Source organism: Euphorbia lathyris, chromosome 9 (genome assembly GCF_963576675.1).
Source record: "Euphorbia lathyris chromosome 9, ddEupLath1.1, whole genome shotgun sequence".
NCBI classification, from domain to species: Eukaryota; Viridiplantae; Streptophyta; class Magnoliopsida; order Malpighiales; family Euphorbiaceae; genus Euphorbia; species Euphorbia lathyris.
Window position 1 is genome coordinate 23,600,902 of NC_088918.1, and position 17,391 is coordinate 23,618,292.

At 36.3% G+C, this 17,391-nt stretch overlaps 1 protein-coding gene across 3 annotated transcripts; it reads right to left on the minus strand.

The window, feature by feature from the left end:
* Positions 1-1,900: 1,900 nt before the first annotated feature.
* Positions 1,901-6,482, minus strand: LOC136206103 (uncharacterized). Of its 3 annotated transcripts, XM_065997029.1 has the most exons (6): positions 6,180-6,482; positions 4,013-5,951; positions 3,865-3,919; positions 2,565-3,098; positions 2,352-2,488; positions 1,901-2,260 (listed from the first exon to the last, which is right to left on the minus strand). In XM_065997029.1, the coding sequence occupies exons 2-6, from the start codon at positions 5,930-5,932 to the stop codon at positions 1,994-1,996; spliced, it is 2,913 nt and encodes a 970-aa protein (XP_065853101.1). In that variant the 5' UTR covers positions 5,933-5,951; positions 6,180-6,482; the 3' UTR covers positions 1,901-1,993. The 3 variants fall into 3 exon arrangements, with proteins under 3 accessions (XP_065853101.1, XP_065853100.1, XP_065853098.1); XM_065997028.1 differs by having other exon boundaries at positions 3,865-5,946; XM_065997026.1 differs by having other exon boundaries at positions 3,865-5,951.
* Between the last annotated feature and the right edge of the window lie 10,909 nt (positions 6,483-17,391).

Consider the following 17,391-nt stretch of genomic DNA (forward strand, 5'->3'; position numbering starts at 1 on the left):
GAACCACTGCAGGTTGATTCCTACGTCTAGCGGGCCTCTTTGCCACCATCCAGGGACCAAAGTTCCCTTCATACCCCTGGTTCCCTCCAGTAATCCGCACACTACTCTCAACCCTCTCTATAACAACCCTCTCCCTTTTAGGGCAACCCTCCTGAGAATGACCATACATGCCACAATCATAACAGATGTTGGAACAATATGTTGGAACAATATAAGTATTCTGTTGGAACAATATAACTATTCTGTTGGAACAATATAAGAATTAGAATTATTTTCTAAATAATATAACTAATATAAATTTGAAGATACTATATTAAATACTAAGAAACAAAAATGAAATTAAAGACATAGATAATAAAATTGATTTGGAACAATTTGTAAACTGATTTATTATGTTGAAACAATATAAGTATTATGCTGGAATAATAGAACTATTTTGTTGGAAAAATTGTTACGCTGATTTATTCTGTTGGAACAATATAAGTATTATGTTGGAACAAATGGTACACTGATTTGGAACAATTTCGTACACTGTCGAAACAATGTAAGTAGGACAAAAAACGTGCCCAGAAAATTATCAAAAAATTCCAAAACATGTAAAACATCATTTTAAGAAACTTTAATTCTTGGCTCAAAACGAGATTCCTTACGCTTTTGACCCAACAAATTGTTGAAGCATGTAAAATGGATAAAATTAAGGAATACGTTTTATTGGTACTAAACCGTAAATAATATCGTTTCATCCCAAGAATTAAAGTTTCTCAGAATAATGTTTTACATTTTCTGAAATTTTTTGAGAATTTTCTGGGCACTTTTTTTCACCAGAAAACGCCCACCCGGATTCCGTTTACCGGAATTTTTTTTACTTGAGCTTCAGAGATCTTAAAATGACCGTCTAATTTAGATGAATCTAATAGTATAAAAATTTTCGAAAAACGATGTTAGAAATGTCGGGAAAATGTATTTTAAAGAAAAGAATTAAAACAATTTTCTCTATCCTCTTTTTCCTTTTATTTACAAATTTGTCACCTTGCTATTTTCAATTATCATCAAAACTACGTAGTTTTGTTATGTCACACAATAAGCTCTTTGTCACACCATAACCCCTTGTCACGCTGGATCTCACCCCTATATATATATATATAGTTCCGATTTTTTGGTTCGAGATTCATCAGACGTACTTTAGCGGGGTGTTTGTTAGAAGGGATATAGAAGGTGGGATAGGGATAAAAAAAACACGAGATAAATTATCCCGTGTTTGTTTGAAAAATAGAAGCGTGAGACAGATGAGGGATAAACTTCTTATCCCTCAAATCCTATACCCAAAAGGGGTGGTATAAGGATGTGGGATAAGCTCCTGCAATTTTAATAGGATGAAAAAATCCATCGTATCCCTCAAATTAATGTTATGTAGTTTAAATAAGGTTAAAATAGTAAAATGTATTGTTTTTATCCCTATTCTTATCCCACATACCAAACGTTGGATAATAATTCTCGACTATCGTATTTTTATTCATATCCCAACCATTTATCCTTATCCCTATCTCAACCTTTATCATTATCCTTATCCCAATAGAATACCAAACACCCCGTAGATGGATCCTCTCCCAATTAAAGCTTTTTGCGTAAGCTAGGACTCGAACTTGAAATCTAGCTTAATCGACTTGAAGCCCTTAACTACTCAAGCCGGCCTTAATTGTTCATTTTGCAAGATTATTTATAACTAGACATTTAATTGGTGGGCAGTTTTTTTTTTTTTTTTGTAATTAACTACACTTAAATATTGACATTTTGTTCGTTATTTGTAACTCTCTAACTAACATAATCAATATTTTAAACATAATTAATGTTCGAAATGTCCTATTTCAAAAACATTGAAGTAACTCTATCAGTTCCTGTATTTAAAAAAAAAAAAAAAAAGTTTTTATACTTTTCAGATGAAGTCATTGATGGGTTGATTGAGACAAAAAGGTTGTACTGTATCAACATAGATCTATCCTATAGGACGCTTATCTCTAACATTTACAAAAGAAGCAAGAGATTGCTGATTGTCTGAGCTATAATTATCGACATCGATGATCGGAGCGTTTCCATTCTGCACATACAATGAAGGGGAGGGAGTACTGTTTGTTCTATGCTTTTCGAGCTCAACGATGCAACGAGTCATATTGCTAGTATCATATCTTGATGTCAGCTTATACTCTGAAATGTATTGTAATATGGCTTTACGAGCATGTAATTCCTTCTCCGTTGCCTTCTCCTGCAAAACAAAGATCGGAATAATTCAGTCTTATACTCGAATACTCGAATGACAGACGATCTGATTAGTGCCTAAAAAGCAATAGACATGCCTTTGCATCTCTCTGCACATGATCGACGCAGTTTTGCAGGATCAAGTCTACCGGAAAAATGTGATGCAACCGGAAAGCACAACTAAATCTAGCAGCCTCTATATGCTGCTTCCTTTGCATAAGAATCTGTATAAGGTCTGAATCACAAAACAATAAGGTTATTAGAAAACACAGAAGCATGGAGTTGAAGAGTAAATTTGTTAAAACACTCACGGGGCATCATATCTGTGAAATCCATAACCCGGTAGATATAAGGAGCATTTCTGTGACGAGAAACCTTCACTAGAAATGTTAAGATGTCGTTGAAACTAAAACAAGATACCAATCCATATAGATGCAAAAACAGTAGAAATGCCGAAACTTCTATCTCCTTCACAGTCTCCGGTGTTATATTTCGTCTCCACAAAGTTGCGAGCTTCATGGCTTCGTCTTTCAACCGAACATCTACTATCGGACGGAATTTCATGAGCTGTTCCAGTAATAGAAGTTTACTCTTCACAACACGCACATCAAGTTCTCCACCTCCATTTGCGCAGTGCTGGGAATATGACCCATACATCACATCCAAAGCAAATTTTGCAGGGTTCGTAGACGATTTAAGAGCACGTACAACTTCATCAACCATCAAATCGGGGGTGCCCATGTCATCATCTAGAATCAACGGACAAATCCTTTCGTCAATTGTTGCAGTTGAAGAATCCCCTGGTTCATGGGCTTGCAAAGCATCAACTTGCTCAAGGTCAATCACTAAACAAAGAGTAAGACAAAACCGTTCATTACTAATAGATCAAAAAATTCAAATTGTAATTCCGAAAAATAATACTCTGCACCACATTCGATCCCAATGCTTCATTCATTTATATCTCGGATTGACAACAAAAAGATGCAACCAAAACCACACGTCCAAGACAAGTACAAAATATTATAGCAGATGAATATACAAAAGCAGAATATGGAAATTTCAGACAAGCAACAAAAGGTAGGTCTTGCTTAGCAACATGGCTATTGCAGGCTGTAACTCCGACATGATCACTTATACGGCAAAAATATTAAGTGCAAAGCATAGTTATTTAACGTGCAAGGCGCACTAAGGTGCAAGGGGATTCTGCTGCACTAAGTTACTTTAAACCCTAAAAGATACTGTATCTATTCTAAATCAGCACCTAGCCACGCTTCAGGCAAGGCGAGAGGCTTGGAAAGGCGCATCCAGGCAGACGCCTTATGAATATTGCCTGTCTTTAAGCTTCTCAGGCGAGAAGCCCTGCACCTTAGACATGCCTTTAACAACTATGATGAAAAGCTAATCCTATGGACAAGCAGCAGAAAAATCACATGGAAAAGTAGACTATCGAAGCGCACCAGGATCATTATTTTGATTCGCTTATGAACTTAGCATATAACATTAAATATAACAATTACCAACAACCATAGACTTCGTAAGAAGATTTCATCAGCAATAAGGTTTGTCATGATCGGCAAAGTATGCTCTACGAGTCCAGGAACAATGACATACCAGGTACGCCCACTGCAAATCCTAGAGCCTGTCGTAATTGAAGATCCTGCTTATTCTGAGAAATAGCATGAAACAAACTTTCAAGTTCCTTGCGATTGAAAGACGAGGACAATTTAAAGGCAGCCAAAAGTTGCAAAAAAGCAGACACCTCCAAAGAGTTCTCCCAGTGTGTCTTCATCCTTGACTTCCATTCAAGAGCTAACTTCATTGCCTCTTCTCTAACTTCTAGCTTAAACTCCGGCGATATTTTCAACAACATCTGCAACAAAGCAGTACAGCTCCTCCGAATGACACTCAAATCGAACTCTACATCCTGCTCCTTCAAAACTGTGGGATAAAACCCCTGCATAGCATCTACTACCAGCTTTCCTGGATCCGGTGAGTTTTTAATAGCATTAAGGGCTTCATTAAGAACTGAATCATGCTTTCTAAAACTTCTATTCAAGAGCAATTGCAAGTACCTTCCATTATCTGTGGAACAGGTTTGATAATCCACAGACAAAGAGTTACCGTTACCATTGGGCAATAACTTCTCCGGTTGCACAATCGTTGCTTCGGAAGGAAATTTATCATTTAATTGTTTCTCTTTAGACTCCTGTTTTTTAGAAAGCTCATTAACTAGTTTTTGCAGCGAATCAATTTTCTGGTTTTTCAATTCTATCTCCTTGGCATATGCTTCACACCGTCTATCCTTTACCTCAAGCTGCTTTTTCTTTGCCTCCAGATCCTCAGAGCATCCTGAAATTGATATTTCAAGTAAGACTTTTTGTTTCTTCATAGCTTCTAGCTCCTTATTGCTCTCTATGACGGACATTTGGACCGATTTCAGTGATTTCTCCTTCAACACGAGCTCTTCATTTCGTTTTCTAATGGCTTCTTGAACAGCAATGAGTTTCAATTCAAGGCTTTCACAATCAGTTTTCATTTTTTCATTGAGACATTGCAATTCCTTCTCTCTTTCTTCAATCGAATTAGCAAGTTTCGCTGTGTAACTCTCTATAAAAGCTCGTTTCTCCTCTTCCACTTGAAGTTTTGATGAGTTCTCTTCAATAGACTTGTCTATCAACTCCAACTCCCTTTGTTTCAATGAGAATTCTGCAGAGCACTTGTTGATAGAGATATTTATCGAATCACACTGCTTATCTTTCGCTTCAAGTTCTTCGATTTTCTTGATGATCATCTTTTTGACTGAATCAAGATGTTTCTGTTTGCTTGTGAGCTCAACAGAACACCTGTCAATAGATGAATTAATTGCATGATACTTCTTCTCTTTTTCTACATGTTTTTCAGTAGAATCCGCAATCATCCCCTCGATTGAACGAAGTTGTTTCTCTTTAGCTTCAAGTTCTTCAGTTTTCTTCATGATCATGGTCTTGACTGAATCAAGATGTTTCTGTTTCCGTGCGAGTTCATCATAACACTTGTCAATAGATGAATTGATTACAAGATACTTCTTCTCTTTATCTTCAAGTTTTGCAGTATAATCTCCAATCATATCTTTGATTGAACAAAGATGCTTCTCTTTCAAACATAAATCATTTGAAGTCTCACTAATCAATTTCTGAACCCTATTCAGTTCCTTCTCTTTGAACCCCAATTTGGTATCTTCTGAATTGAGCTTTTTACTCCGATCTTCAATAGACTTCATAAGTGAACCCAATTGCTTCTTTTTCACAGTAAGATCCTGAATACACTCCTGATGCTCCTTTTGCGCCAATGCCAGTTCCTTCCGTTTCGTAATAAGCATCCTACTCCAGTCCTCCACCTCCTTCTGAGCCGGAATCACTTTCTTGTCCTCCGAATTGCGCTCCTGAAATTCCTTTTCCTGTTTCTGAATCTCATCTTCCTTTTCCTTTATCTTGCTTAACTTAATTGCAACTTCTTCTTCTCGTTCTCGGAGTTCTTCCTCTTGCTTTAGTAAACTATCCTTAGCCACTTCAAATTGTTTCTCGTATTCTCTCAATTGGAGAGTTAAGGAGAGAACGGAAGAAGCTGCTTCATGGGCTTGATGAAACTTACTCCCTACCATTTCTTCCTTGAACTCCCCCAATTCCCATTTCATCTCCATTGAAGCACAAACCCCTACACTGAAAACCAAATAGCCTTAAATTTCACTAAACAATGCAGCATAACTTCAATTGAAATGGTAGTTTAAGACTCAATCAAGGAAAACAAGTTCAAAACACAAAACAATCAAGGAAAACAAGTTCAAAAACCTAAACCCTTCTCCAAAAACACAAAATTGAACAGCCAAAATCAATCAAAACATGCAAAATCACAACTTAGAAAAGAAATCAAAGTAGAAAATCACTAACCTCTGGTATAAACAGGAGAGTAAGAAACTTCAAGCAAAGTTTAGCAGGAAAGTACCAAACTGCTGCTCAAATGGTGTTCGTCAATTTGATTGTTCTGCAATTGGTGGAAAGTAGAAGAAAGGGAAGCAAAAGATGGAAAGGAAACTTTTTTGCTGCTGGGTTTAAGGGGATGGAGTCGAAAAACAACTTTTTGGCGGCTGATGATGAAGACAGTGGTGCGCTGAAATCGAAGAGAAAGAAGAATCAATGAAATTTATCCCAATTAGTTTTTGAAACTTGCTCTTCTCAAATACATTGTACATATTCTTAATGATTAAGGGGAAAAAAAAAGGAAGGAAATGTTTTTCTTATTTAAACCCCTATTTACTTTTTTTTTTTTTTTTAATATGTAATGATTTTACATTTATAGCAGTTTTTTAATTGCATATCTTGTACATTTATAGCAGTTTTTTAATTGCATATCTTGCCCAACAAGAATTGATTAATTTATTTAGGCAAAAAAAAAATATTAGTTGATTTATCTTTCATTGTTTGGTTCATTTGGTTCAACGTATGAAGTCTTATTTTTGACACGTTAAACTCTTTATAATTAAATTAGTAAGTTGTTAAAATGTAAATGGGGTTGTGATTCCGTGTCTCTATCGGTGATCCAACCCGACGGGAATGGAGAATCACCGTTGAGAATCCCATAGAACGAGGATGATGATATTTTATTCCTCGTAGAGAGGATGGGATGGGGAAAATGGTATCCCCGTTCTACAGGGATCCCCGATCTCGTCCCGTTAATCCCCGATGGATCCCGAATTATCCCCGTGATAATTAAATTTATGCTTTAAATATTATAATTCATAACTTTTAAATTAAATGGACTTATCTTTCAAAAAAAAAAATTAAATGCGATAAATAAAATATTAACGAGGGACTAAATGAGGTATTTTTCCTATCTATTTTTATTCATCCTAACCCAAAGGAATAATACTTTACTGTCATTGTCATAAAAACAATTTTAATTTTAGATTTTTTGTATTTTTTAAAAGTTTTAGTATATATTGATTTTTTTTAAACATAAATGATGATTCTCCGTAAAAAACAGAAGACGGAGAATGGGGAAAAAGTTCTTTTGAACATCTATAAACGGGGATGAAGATCCCCACGAGGACGGGAATGGGGATGGGGAATCCCCGACTAGCCGTGGGACGATGATGGAAAATACATTCCCCGCCCGCCCCATTTATATCCTTAGTTGTGAACATCTAATTCTGTTAAAAATATATTATTAACTTCATCTGTATTTAAAATTATTAAAAAATATATATCTTTTTACAGTTTAATTAAGATTTTTACCGTTATGATATAGTCAAATTATACAAAACTGCTTTTCAAACAGTGCAAAATGTTTTTTTTATTTAAACCCCTATTTACTATATTTTATATTTATAATAGTTTTTTAATTGCACATCTTGCCTACCAGAATTGGTTATTTTATTTAGGCAAAAAAAAAAAAACATTATTAGTTCATTTACATTTCATTCTTTGGTTCATTATAATGTCATCTCATCATTTGGACTTTTTTACCATTCTCATAATTTTGATTAAAAACTGAAAATTCTCTCTCCAAAATCATAAACCCGAACAACAATAATTGAAATTATAAAAATAATTGATGTGTGACAACCCGAACCCCGAAAGTGGATGATTACGAGTCGGAAACATCAAAATTTACATTTTTTTTATCAAAGAACTCATGAAAATAATACATATTTTTCATGACGATTTTGCACTTTTCGTCATAAAAAAATTGGAGAATTTTATATTTTTCGTCACAAAAAATTGAACGATTTAGTATTTTTCGTCACTAAAAATTTTACGATTTTGCACATTTCAAAATTTGGTCTAAACGGGTGCCGCATCCGTTCGACCCATGGTGGGAACGGATGCCGCATCAGTCCGACCCATGGTGGGAGCGGGTGCCGCATCCGTTCGGCCCATGGCGGGGAACAGATGCGGCATCCGTTCCCACCATGGATCGAACGGATGCGGCACCCGTTTAGGCCAAATTTTGGCCGATTCTCTCAAAATTATTTTTTCAGTTTTGGAAAAAAATTATACAAAAGGCAAAACTGTCCAAATGGAAGACGGTGATAAGTAATTTAGGACAGTAAATAGCAAAACTCTTAAAAAACTGCTATAAATATACTTGTTTAAAAAAAAGATACAAGGTAAATAGGGATTTAAATAAGGAAAACATTTCCTTCCTTTTTTTTCCCTTGATCATTAAGAATATGTACAATGTATTTGAGAAGAGCAAGTTTCAAAAACTAATTGGGATAAATTTCATATTGATTCTTCTTCCTCTTCGATTTCAGCGCACCACTGTCTTTATCATCAGCCGCCAATTGATTTCAAGTTTTGGCGCGCAAAATCCATAAACTTAACTCACATTAATTGTAAATTAATTTTTCTGGCATGTCCGCACCCAAACACACATGACAAAGTTAAAATTAGCATTATTCAAAAATATCGCCAACAATTTTGGGCACATCCAGTGAAACCTATTTCTTAAGCTTTGTCAAAAATTGCAATACCCTTATCTCTTATACCACGTATTTAATATTTTCCACTACAATTTTTATTTCCACACCATGAGAACTGAACTTTAGTAATTTAGCTTGCTAGAACATCTGTGGTCCTTAAGCTAGTAACATTTTTGCTACTAGAATTTGTTTAGGCTTGTTTTATTTGCTTGTTATTCTTTTGACTTTGCTTTTTATACTTGTGTTTATTTATTCTATACTTTATTTTCATGCAATTTTATTTGCTAGCAAAATAGGAATATTTATTTGCTTTCTTTTCTTTATTTTCATATTAAACATAGTTTTGTCATATCTAATTACTGTTATTTGCAGAGAATGCTTCCAAAAAAGAGCATAGGGAGAGACCGTATTTCGCCTGACTCAGAGGAAAGTCAAAACCAGAGTCAGAACCATAGTAATGAACCATAAGCACCTAAATATTTTATGGTTGAGACAGTGAGCAACATCGAAGGGGCAAACCGACCACCACCTCAGTAGTCAGCCCTAGTCAATTTTGATACAGCTCTACGAAACATGGAGAAGTATATGAACATGATGATGCAAGCACTTAGAGCTAACAACGAGGCCATAACAAAGGTGAATAAAGTGCCAACCTTGGAGGAGAGAATCGTCATCGGTAGGGTCAATAAGATTCCAAAGAAGTGTGTTGAGATTCTCTCTCAAAAGTCAACATCCCAAGAAACAACGGATAACGAGAGAGGAGTCTGAATTGTCGGTACTGGTGAAAAATATATCCCGCCCCAAGCTCGTGAAGAAAATCTGAGGTTTAACAAGCGGGGAGACATGATTAACCCATAACACGTTTCAGTGCCACCACCATAACAACACTTTAGGTCTTATATCGGACCTAATAATCACACTAGATATTACGAAGAAAACCACGTTTGTAATATGGGGGCAATAGAAAATGAGGAGGTTTCAACACTTTATCTTGCATGATCAATTTGACTCAAATCTGAAATTTAACATTCTTTTTTATTAAATTAATCTAGTGATATATGTGAATATTGATTTTTTTATGTGGATATTCGTAATTTTAACTAATTTAATTATAATTATTATATTCATTTTTTAATAAGACTGAACTATGAAGACATTAAATCTGATTCTGTTTGGTGGATTGGAGAGGGATCTGTGCGGAATTTTTGGGTCGACAGGTGGTGTGTGCCTACGATTGCTGATCAACTGGGTATTTCTGCGAAGGTTCAATCCAATCTCTATGAGCCTGTTCACTCATACAGGCAAAATGGGGGCTGGACAAACTTAAATGCGCTTCCGGAAAATGTTCAAGATACAATTCAGCAGATTGAAGTGTTACACGGGTCAGATGAGTGCATTTGGGAACCGTCGGAATCAGGACAACTAACGGCTAAGTTGTTTTATGATAACAGCAGTGCAGGGACTCGAGTTTGCTGGAGCAAGTTCCTGTAGCTTGCTCAACGTTGCGAGCTCTGCAATTCTAGCGAAGAAAACGCTATCCATCTTTTCATCAACTGCAAGGTTGCCAGGGAGCTTTGGCTTATGATATTTAATATGTTTGGTATCCTATACTGTTATCACTCTAATGCTGCAGATTTTATTTTATGGTTGAGAAACATGCGCATCAACCGAAGCAGACGAAGAAAATGGAATTTTGCGGTTATATCTTGCATTTGGTTCATATGGTCTGTCAGAAACCGTGCTATCTTTGAAGCAGATCTCCCTTCAATCCAAATTCTAAAGTACAGACTCATGTTACTGATTAGAGAAGGCTGTAAGAATGACGCCACTTCTGGTCGCCTGACCGCGGATCCATATTTTCTAACTGTCCGCTGGCTGGCTCCACCAGCGCAATGGATAAAAGTAAATACTGATGGAGCAGCCAGTTCCATAGGAAATGCCGGTGCAGGGGGATCTTTCGCAACTCAAGAGGCTTTGTAGTCGGTTGCTTTGCATTCCCTATCCGTTGCTCACCCCCTCATATAGCTGAAATGAAGGCAATTACGTTTGCTGTTAAAGAGGCGTGGGAGAGAAATTGGAAGTCCATCTGGATTGAATCAGATTCGGTCTATGCGGTTCACCTGCTCAACAACAACCGGACTGATGTGCCGTGAAAAATACGAAGAGAATGGGGAACCTGCTTACTCACTCTCTCTAAAATGACCTGACATGCCACACACATTTTCAGAGAAGGAAACCAGGCTGCAGATCGGTTAGCGAGTCATGGTCAATCAACAACGGATACCTGCTTGTGGAACTCTGCACCATACTTCTGTCAGGCTTTTGCGTTTGATGATTTATGTAATGTAGCACACATTCGTTTCTTGTAGACTTTTTTTTGTTTTCTTTCCTTTTTTTTAGTTCTGTTCCTCCCCCTCTGTAATTTTTTCCTTTTTTTTAATAATATTCGGGTTGTTGGTTGTGTCGGAGGTGCCAGCCTAGCTGGGATGTCTGATCTTCCTTCGCGTCCCAACTTTCATTCAAAAGTATATAGATCCTTTGAGGTTTTTTCACCAAGATTATATAAAATGACTAATTAATCTTTAATATTTCTCTTTTTATGTATTTTTTTTAATATATGGCTTAAGTTTTTTGATACTGATATTAAACCTTTCTCTTACCATAAATAAAAGTAAATTTAAGAAAAAAATTGATTAAAAATACATTAATAATATAAAAAGAAATAAATTGATAGTTTTAAAAAAATATCTATTAAAAATTGGAGGAATATTAAGTTAAAAAGATGAAATTTAATATATAAAATTTTATTTTTAAACAATTTGTCTAACAAATCAAATTAAAAAACTAAATTGAGAAAGGTAATGATTAATAGATTTAATTGTTTTCATGAGTGAGCTTAACTGAATGTTGATAACTATATTGTTAATTGAATCGTAAAATTAATATATATGCAAATATATTTTGTTCATGAGTTTGGGCACGTGTTTCTCTTGTTTATACTGTTAAAAAACAAGGCAACTTGGATCGTCTAGGTCTTAAAATTGAAAACTCGTTTCGATTTTCTCTGATTAGTCTATCTAAGCATTTTTTCGGCTCCTAGATAATTTTTAGTCAGCTAGGCTTCATTTAGATCGCCTGGACGTTGCCTAGTCACCTTAAGCGATGATGAGTAAAATCATTTTTTATTGGAATTTTTTTACTTTATTATATTAATTCACTTTTGAGTTGTTTTAATGATATTGTTATTAAAATATCGATGTTTGCACATTTTTAAAGATATATTGTGTATATATATATATTTCTATATTAAATAATTTTATATTATTATTTTTAAACAGTATATTACATATTTAATTGAACTTATATAACAATTTGTTCACTAACAAATAAAAAATATAAAAATACAAATTTAATTAATTTCCGATTAATCCTCTAGGATCTTATCCATCCGATTAGCGTCTAGCGTCTTTTACAACCTAGCCGCTTAAGCATGTATCCAATTGATTGGATTTGAACAACAAAAATATGATTTTAGGTTTAGTTCGGTCTTGGATAATTAAAGTCCGTCTATATCTAAGACGCACTTAAATTTTATAAAATAGCACGGACCAGTTCAATCATACACGCTTTATTAATATTAATTACGTATTAAATATACATGTAATTAGGGGTGTTAACGAGCCGAGCCGAGACCGAACCCTGCCAGGCTCGGCTCGGCTCGATTAAATTTTTACTCGAGCTCGGCTCGGCTCGAAACTCGACGAGCCTTGAAATTTCAGGCTCGGCTCGAGCTCGAAAAGCTCGCGAGCCTGAAATTTTTAGGCTCAAGTCGAGCTTCACACATGCCCGGCTCGAAAAAACCTCGCGAGCTCGATTGCTCTGTATTCAAAAGTGTTTTTTTTCACATTTTCTGAGTTAATTTTAACCTGTAATAGTTTAAATCTTAATTTGAACTTTATAAAACAAATAATACACTACATTCAATTACAAATTTAAAAAAAGTCATAAACTCATAAAATTAAAGAAATATATAGTTTACATTAAATTCAAATAAAACATAGAACTAAATAGTTTTAAGTTCGCAACAAGTTTAATAGATAAATAAATCCGAAGCAACCCTTCCAAGAACACCATCTAAGGGATAGGAAGAATGATTTCTATTGGTTTATCCATCAAATCATCAACCTGCAAATATGACTATGTGAGTATGTGAAAATGATATAATGCATTAAAGAAATACAAAAACAACAAAATATTTTAATATACTTACTTTGTGTGTATTCACTCCATAATTGGCCTTCAACCAATCTGATGTGCAAATCAACATTTCTACCGTCTTTGATTTCAATTTACACCGATAAGAATCAATAACCCGACTCCCAGCACTAAAAGTAGACTCGGAAGCAACAGTCGTAATAGGAATAGCTAAGACATCAGCAACCACTTTAGACAAAATACGATATTTGGAAGATCTATCTTTCCACCAATCTAAGACATCAAACTTCTGGCTAACAACATCACAAGTGCCTTCCTCAAGATAGTCATCAAGTTCTGATTTTCTAAGCTCAGATGTTTCCCCACTTCTCACTACTTGTAACAATTTAGACATTACCGGAAGATTTGGATTTTTAACAACATTTGAAGGTCCATCTATAGAATCACCAAGTTCCTCCACTAAAGGAGGATACATACTCTTATACTCATTATACAATTCATGCAAAGTCTCCCCAACCTTATTCATATTCTCCCTAACAAGATTTGGTGGAAACATTATAGGAAAAGTAATATCAATAACCCTCATTTTCAAACGAGGATCAAACACCCCACCTATAGCCATAAGCAAATTGCATTCACCCCAATACTTATCAAACCGTTCTTTCATATTTTTGACCATACTTCTAACAAAATCATCAGGAGAATCAGAATGTTCATCCAACATTTCTTTAATGTAATAAACCTCACTAAGAAAAAGATTAGAAGTTGGATATGATGATCCTGAGATAATGTTTGTAGTGGAATAAAACACTTTTAAGATCTCAAGCAATTTCTGAATTTTATCCCAATCACCAACAGTGGGACAATAAACATATTCACTATCTTCTAAAGCAAGTCGAGAAAATACCTCCTTGAATTTGATTGCACAAGCTAGCATATCATAAGTAGAATTCCATCGAGTCTTACATTCTAGAATCAATCTCCTCTCTTTGAGGTTGAATTGTTGGACAAGCTCAGCAAAATTTTTCAATCTTTGTTCACTTCCATTGAGGTAGTCCACAGTATCATGAACATTCTTGATAATGGATTTGACTTGCTTGAGCCCATGTTGCACCATAATGTTTAGAATATGCGCACAACATCGAACATGAAAAAATTTTCCACCACAAATCTGTTGGTCCCTTATAACGTGACAAGTTAGTTCCAAGAGGGGGATAGGAACTATTTAAAATTTTATCCGTTAAGGCTGACTTCTTTTTCTATGGAAAAGGATTACACAGCGTCACTAAGTAGATTCAAGACACAAGCTTAGTCAACTTGTGACTAAGTCTGCTACTTTACTTGAGTCAGGAAATAACACTTAGAGTCTATCCCTGAACTCAGCTTCTTAGTAAACTTAACTCAGCGTGAGTTCTTTACTTAGTCAGTTTTCATAGCAAGCAATATATATTAAAGGAGTTTAAGGGTTAGAAAGATATTACTCAGCAGACTTATCCTGGTTCGGCCTCTCCGCCTACGTCCAGTCCCCAGAACTCGTTCCGAGCTTTTTGAATTCTCTACTGAGCTCTTTAAAGGTAGAGCACGAAACCGTTTACAAATAGAAGCTGAGTATAACAAGAGTACCTTCCTCTATACCTCTACTCACTCCTATATCTACGCTGAGTACTATAACCGAGTACTCAGCCTCTCCTTTCTATTTTTCTAGAAATGATAAAGTGTTTGTCCTAAACAACGATTGCTAAGACACTTTAGATGATTGGAAATCACTCTAGACTTTTACACAATAATATGGAAATTGGTGTAAGGTATTTGCTTTGCTTTTCTCACAGAATCTTCGAGTATGAATTTGGTCAGCGTTTTGACTGCTTGAAGTTCTGCATCGATTGAAGCAAATGGATGGCCTTTATATAGTGACACTTGAGGCACCTGGTCATTTCAAATTTCGAAATAACCGTTGGAGGGAAACGGCTTCCTGTCGTTGTCACTCTGGGCGTGCTCAGCGTCGTTGGCCAATAGGATTCTTGCATCTTCTGTCTTCGTCAGTCTTCGGCAGAATGTTTCGCCATTTAAGGAAAAGTCCACGAGACAGCTTTCTGCACCTTCTGAACTTTTCCCAAAGTAGAAATACTTTGTCTAGAAGTTGAACATTGCCTGCCGCTGTCCAGACTGCTTTGTCGTCCAACTCAGCAGCTTCTTCTTGAAGCTTTTGCCACGAAGGCTTCTCGATCCTTCTCATGCTGAGTCGTCGTTTTAGTTGATACGGCTTCCTTTTGAACTCTTGGGCCGAATGGTATTAGTGTGTTGACTTGGGCTTGACTTCCACTTTATGGGCCTTTGGGCTTTTTAATCTCAATGTCTTATACACAATTAAACTCAACATTGAACAAACACATTAGTGTAATAAATTAAAGCTTTTTAAATTTAATGTGTTAGAATATTTTTATCATTACTTAAATAATTTTGTCAAATCAAAATCATGTGGAAAGGTGTTTCAACAAACTCCCCCATTTTGATGTTGGCAAAAATATTCAGTCGAAGAACTCAGTGTTGAGCTCCCGCATGATAGTTGACCTTATTTTATCAAATAACTCCCCTGTAAGGGTTGAGCTACTGACTTAGTTTTACTCAAAACATTTCAAGGATTGATTGAGTAAGTCTAAGGTCAGTTTTCAGAGATAGGTCAGCTCATGGAACATATTCTATTTAACTCAGTTTTATGCGGAAGGTTTAAATATCAGAGAGCGCTGAGTATGCTTTGTTCAATGAGTTTTAGTCAAGTGGACATATAAGAAGTGGTCAACATGTATGATCAACACAACAGACATATCATCAATTAATATAGACAGTGTAGCACAGTTGATTTAATGAAGATGCGTTTTAACAAATTATATCAATCGCTTAAGTAAGCATCGCACAAGAGTAGTCAGTATGAAAGAGATAGAGATGCATATAATTTGTTTCGAGTTTAAAGTCAGCATAGCGGGGTTCACAAAAAAGAACACAGATATAAAGGTTCAAAAACAAAAGCTAGCTATCCTAGTCAATACAAGTTAAGCTACTTTTGTTTGCCCTTGCCCTTGTGTTGCGGCTGACTAACTGAAGCTTGCTGAGTTCTTGGGGCTTGTTCTTTCTCCCCCGTTTTGCCATCATCAGGTTTGGGAATGAAGGTGGCTTCAATTGCAGCTTGAGTGAGGCGCTGAGAAAATGCCTTCAGCTTTCTCGTGCTTTCATTCATTCCGTCGAAAATTGGAACACCATCATCCACAATGGATCGAGGAATTCCGATTGATGCAGCACTCAGCATATTTAAGACAGCGGCTTGAGACTTGCCAATCCAGTGCATGTTTTCAGTGAGCATGGCAAAGGCTTGATGAAACATCTTTAGCAAAGAGGAGTCATAATACTCACCCTGAGCGTTGATTTCGCGCACATTGCTAAAAGTTGCTCGAGAATACTTCAGAATCTCGTTGGTTTTAAGCTCGTCAGTTGCCATCTCTTGTCTGTTTAAGTTCAGCAGACGCACAGCCTCGCTAATTTGCTCAATGGAGCATTGAGAGGAAGTGGAAAGATGGTGATTTGTTTTCTCTTGCTCGGTGTGAAGCTGGCTAAAGAGATGTTGTACTTCGGCAGAAGTGGCATATGCTGAGTTCGCAGCTGACAGTTGATGAAACTCCCTTTGTAGTGAGTTTATATGGTTGACCATGGTCAGCTGGAGTTCGGCCAGCTTCAGTATAGAGTCCTGCCTGGGCTGTTGAGATTGTAGTGTAGTCATGACACTCAGAAGATCCTTCATACCTTTGATCTCCGTAAGAAGCTGAGTGACAGACGAAAATGGAGTTGTCTCAACAGTGGTAGATTCAGCGGCATTGGTACTTGATTGATGGAGGTCCTGGATGAGAGCATGAGCTGAGTCAACAATTCTTCGACCAGACTCAGAGGCAATGAGGTAGCTAAAGGATCCATCTTATGTTGGCCTAGATGCCGGAAGAGGAGTAGAACTGAATAAAGGCAGTGTTTGGTTCTGCTCATCATTAGAAGGCCCATCATTATCAGCAGCTGGCCTAGAATTTGGATTGTCAGTAAAAACTGACTGAATCTGATTCTGCTTATTGAGTTGTGGAAGTGGAGGATCAGCAGAAGGTGTTGCTTGCTCGGTGTCAGGTTGAAGCTGACTAGGTGTTGGAATTTGAGGAAGTTCAGTGACCACCTGAGCAGGAAATTCCTTGGCTTGCTCAACGTGTTGAGGAGCGGAATCTTCGAGCACTTGCTCGACATTGCTTTGTTTGGCAGAAGCATCTAAGTCGGCATTTTCCTTTGGAGAACCAGAGGCTTGATTTTCTGGTAAATCTTGTTGAGGTACATGTGGGTTTAAGAAGTATTTAAGATTTACCTCGGTGAGGTCAGTGATCTCATCTCTCAATAGTGAATCACCCATGAGATCAATAGGGGGTGTTCTAAAAGCT

Excerpts from the sequence above, each read along its gene's own strand:
- LOC136206103 (XM_065997028.1), bottom strand. The coding sequence starts at position 5,932 with ATGGAGATGAAATGGGAATTGGGGGAGTTCAAGGAAGAAATGGTAGGG. Across the intron at positions 3,099-3,864 it reads ATTTGCAGTGGGCGTACCTG|TGATTGACCTTGAGCAAGTT; the intron begins GTATGTCATTGT and ends CTCTTTGTTTAG. Across the intron at positions 2,489-2,564 it reads TTTCACAGATATGATGCCCC|ACCTTATACAGATTCTTATG; the intron begins GTGAGTGTTTTA and ends TTTGTGATTCAG.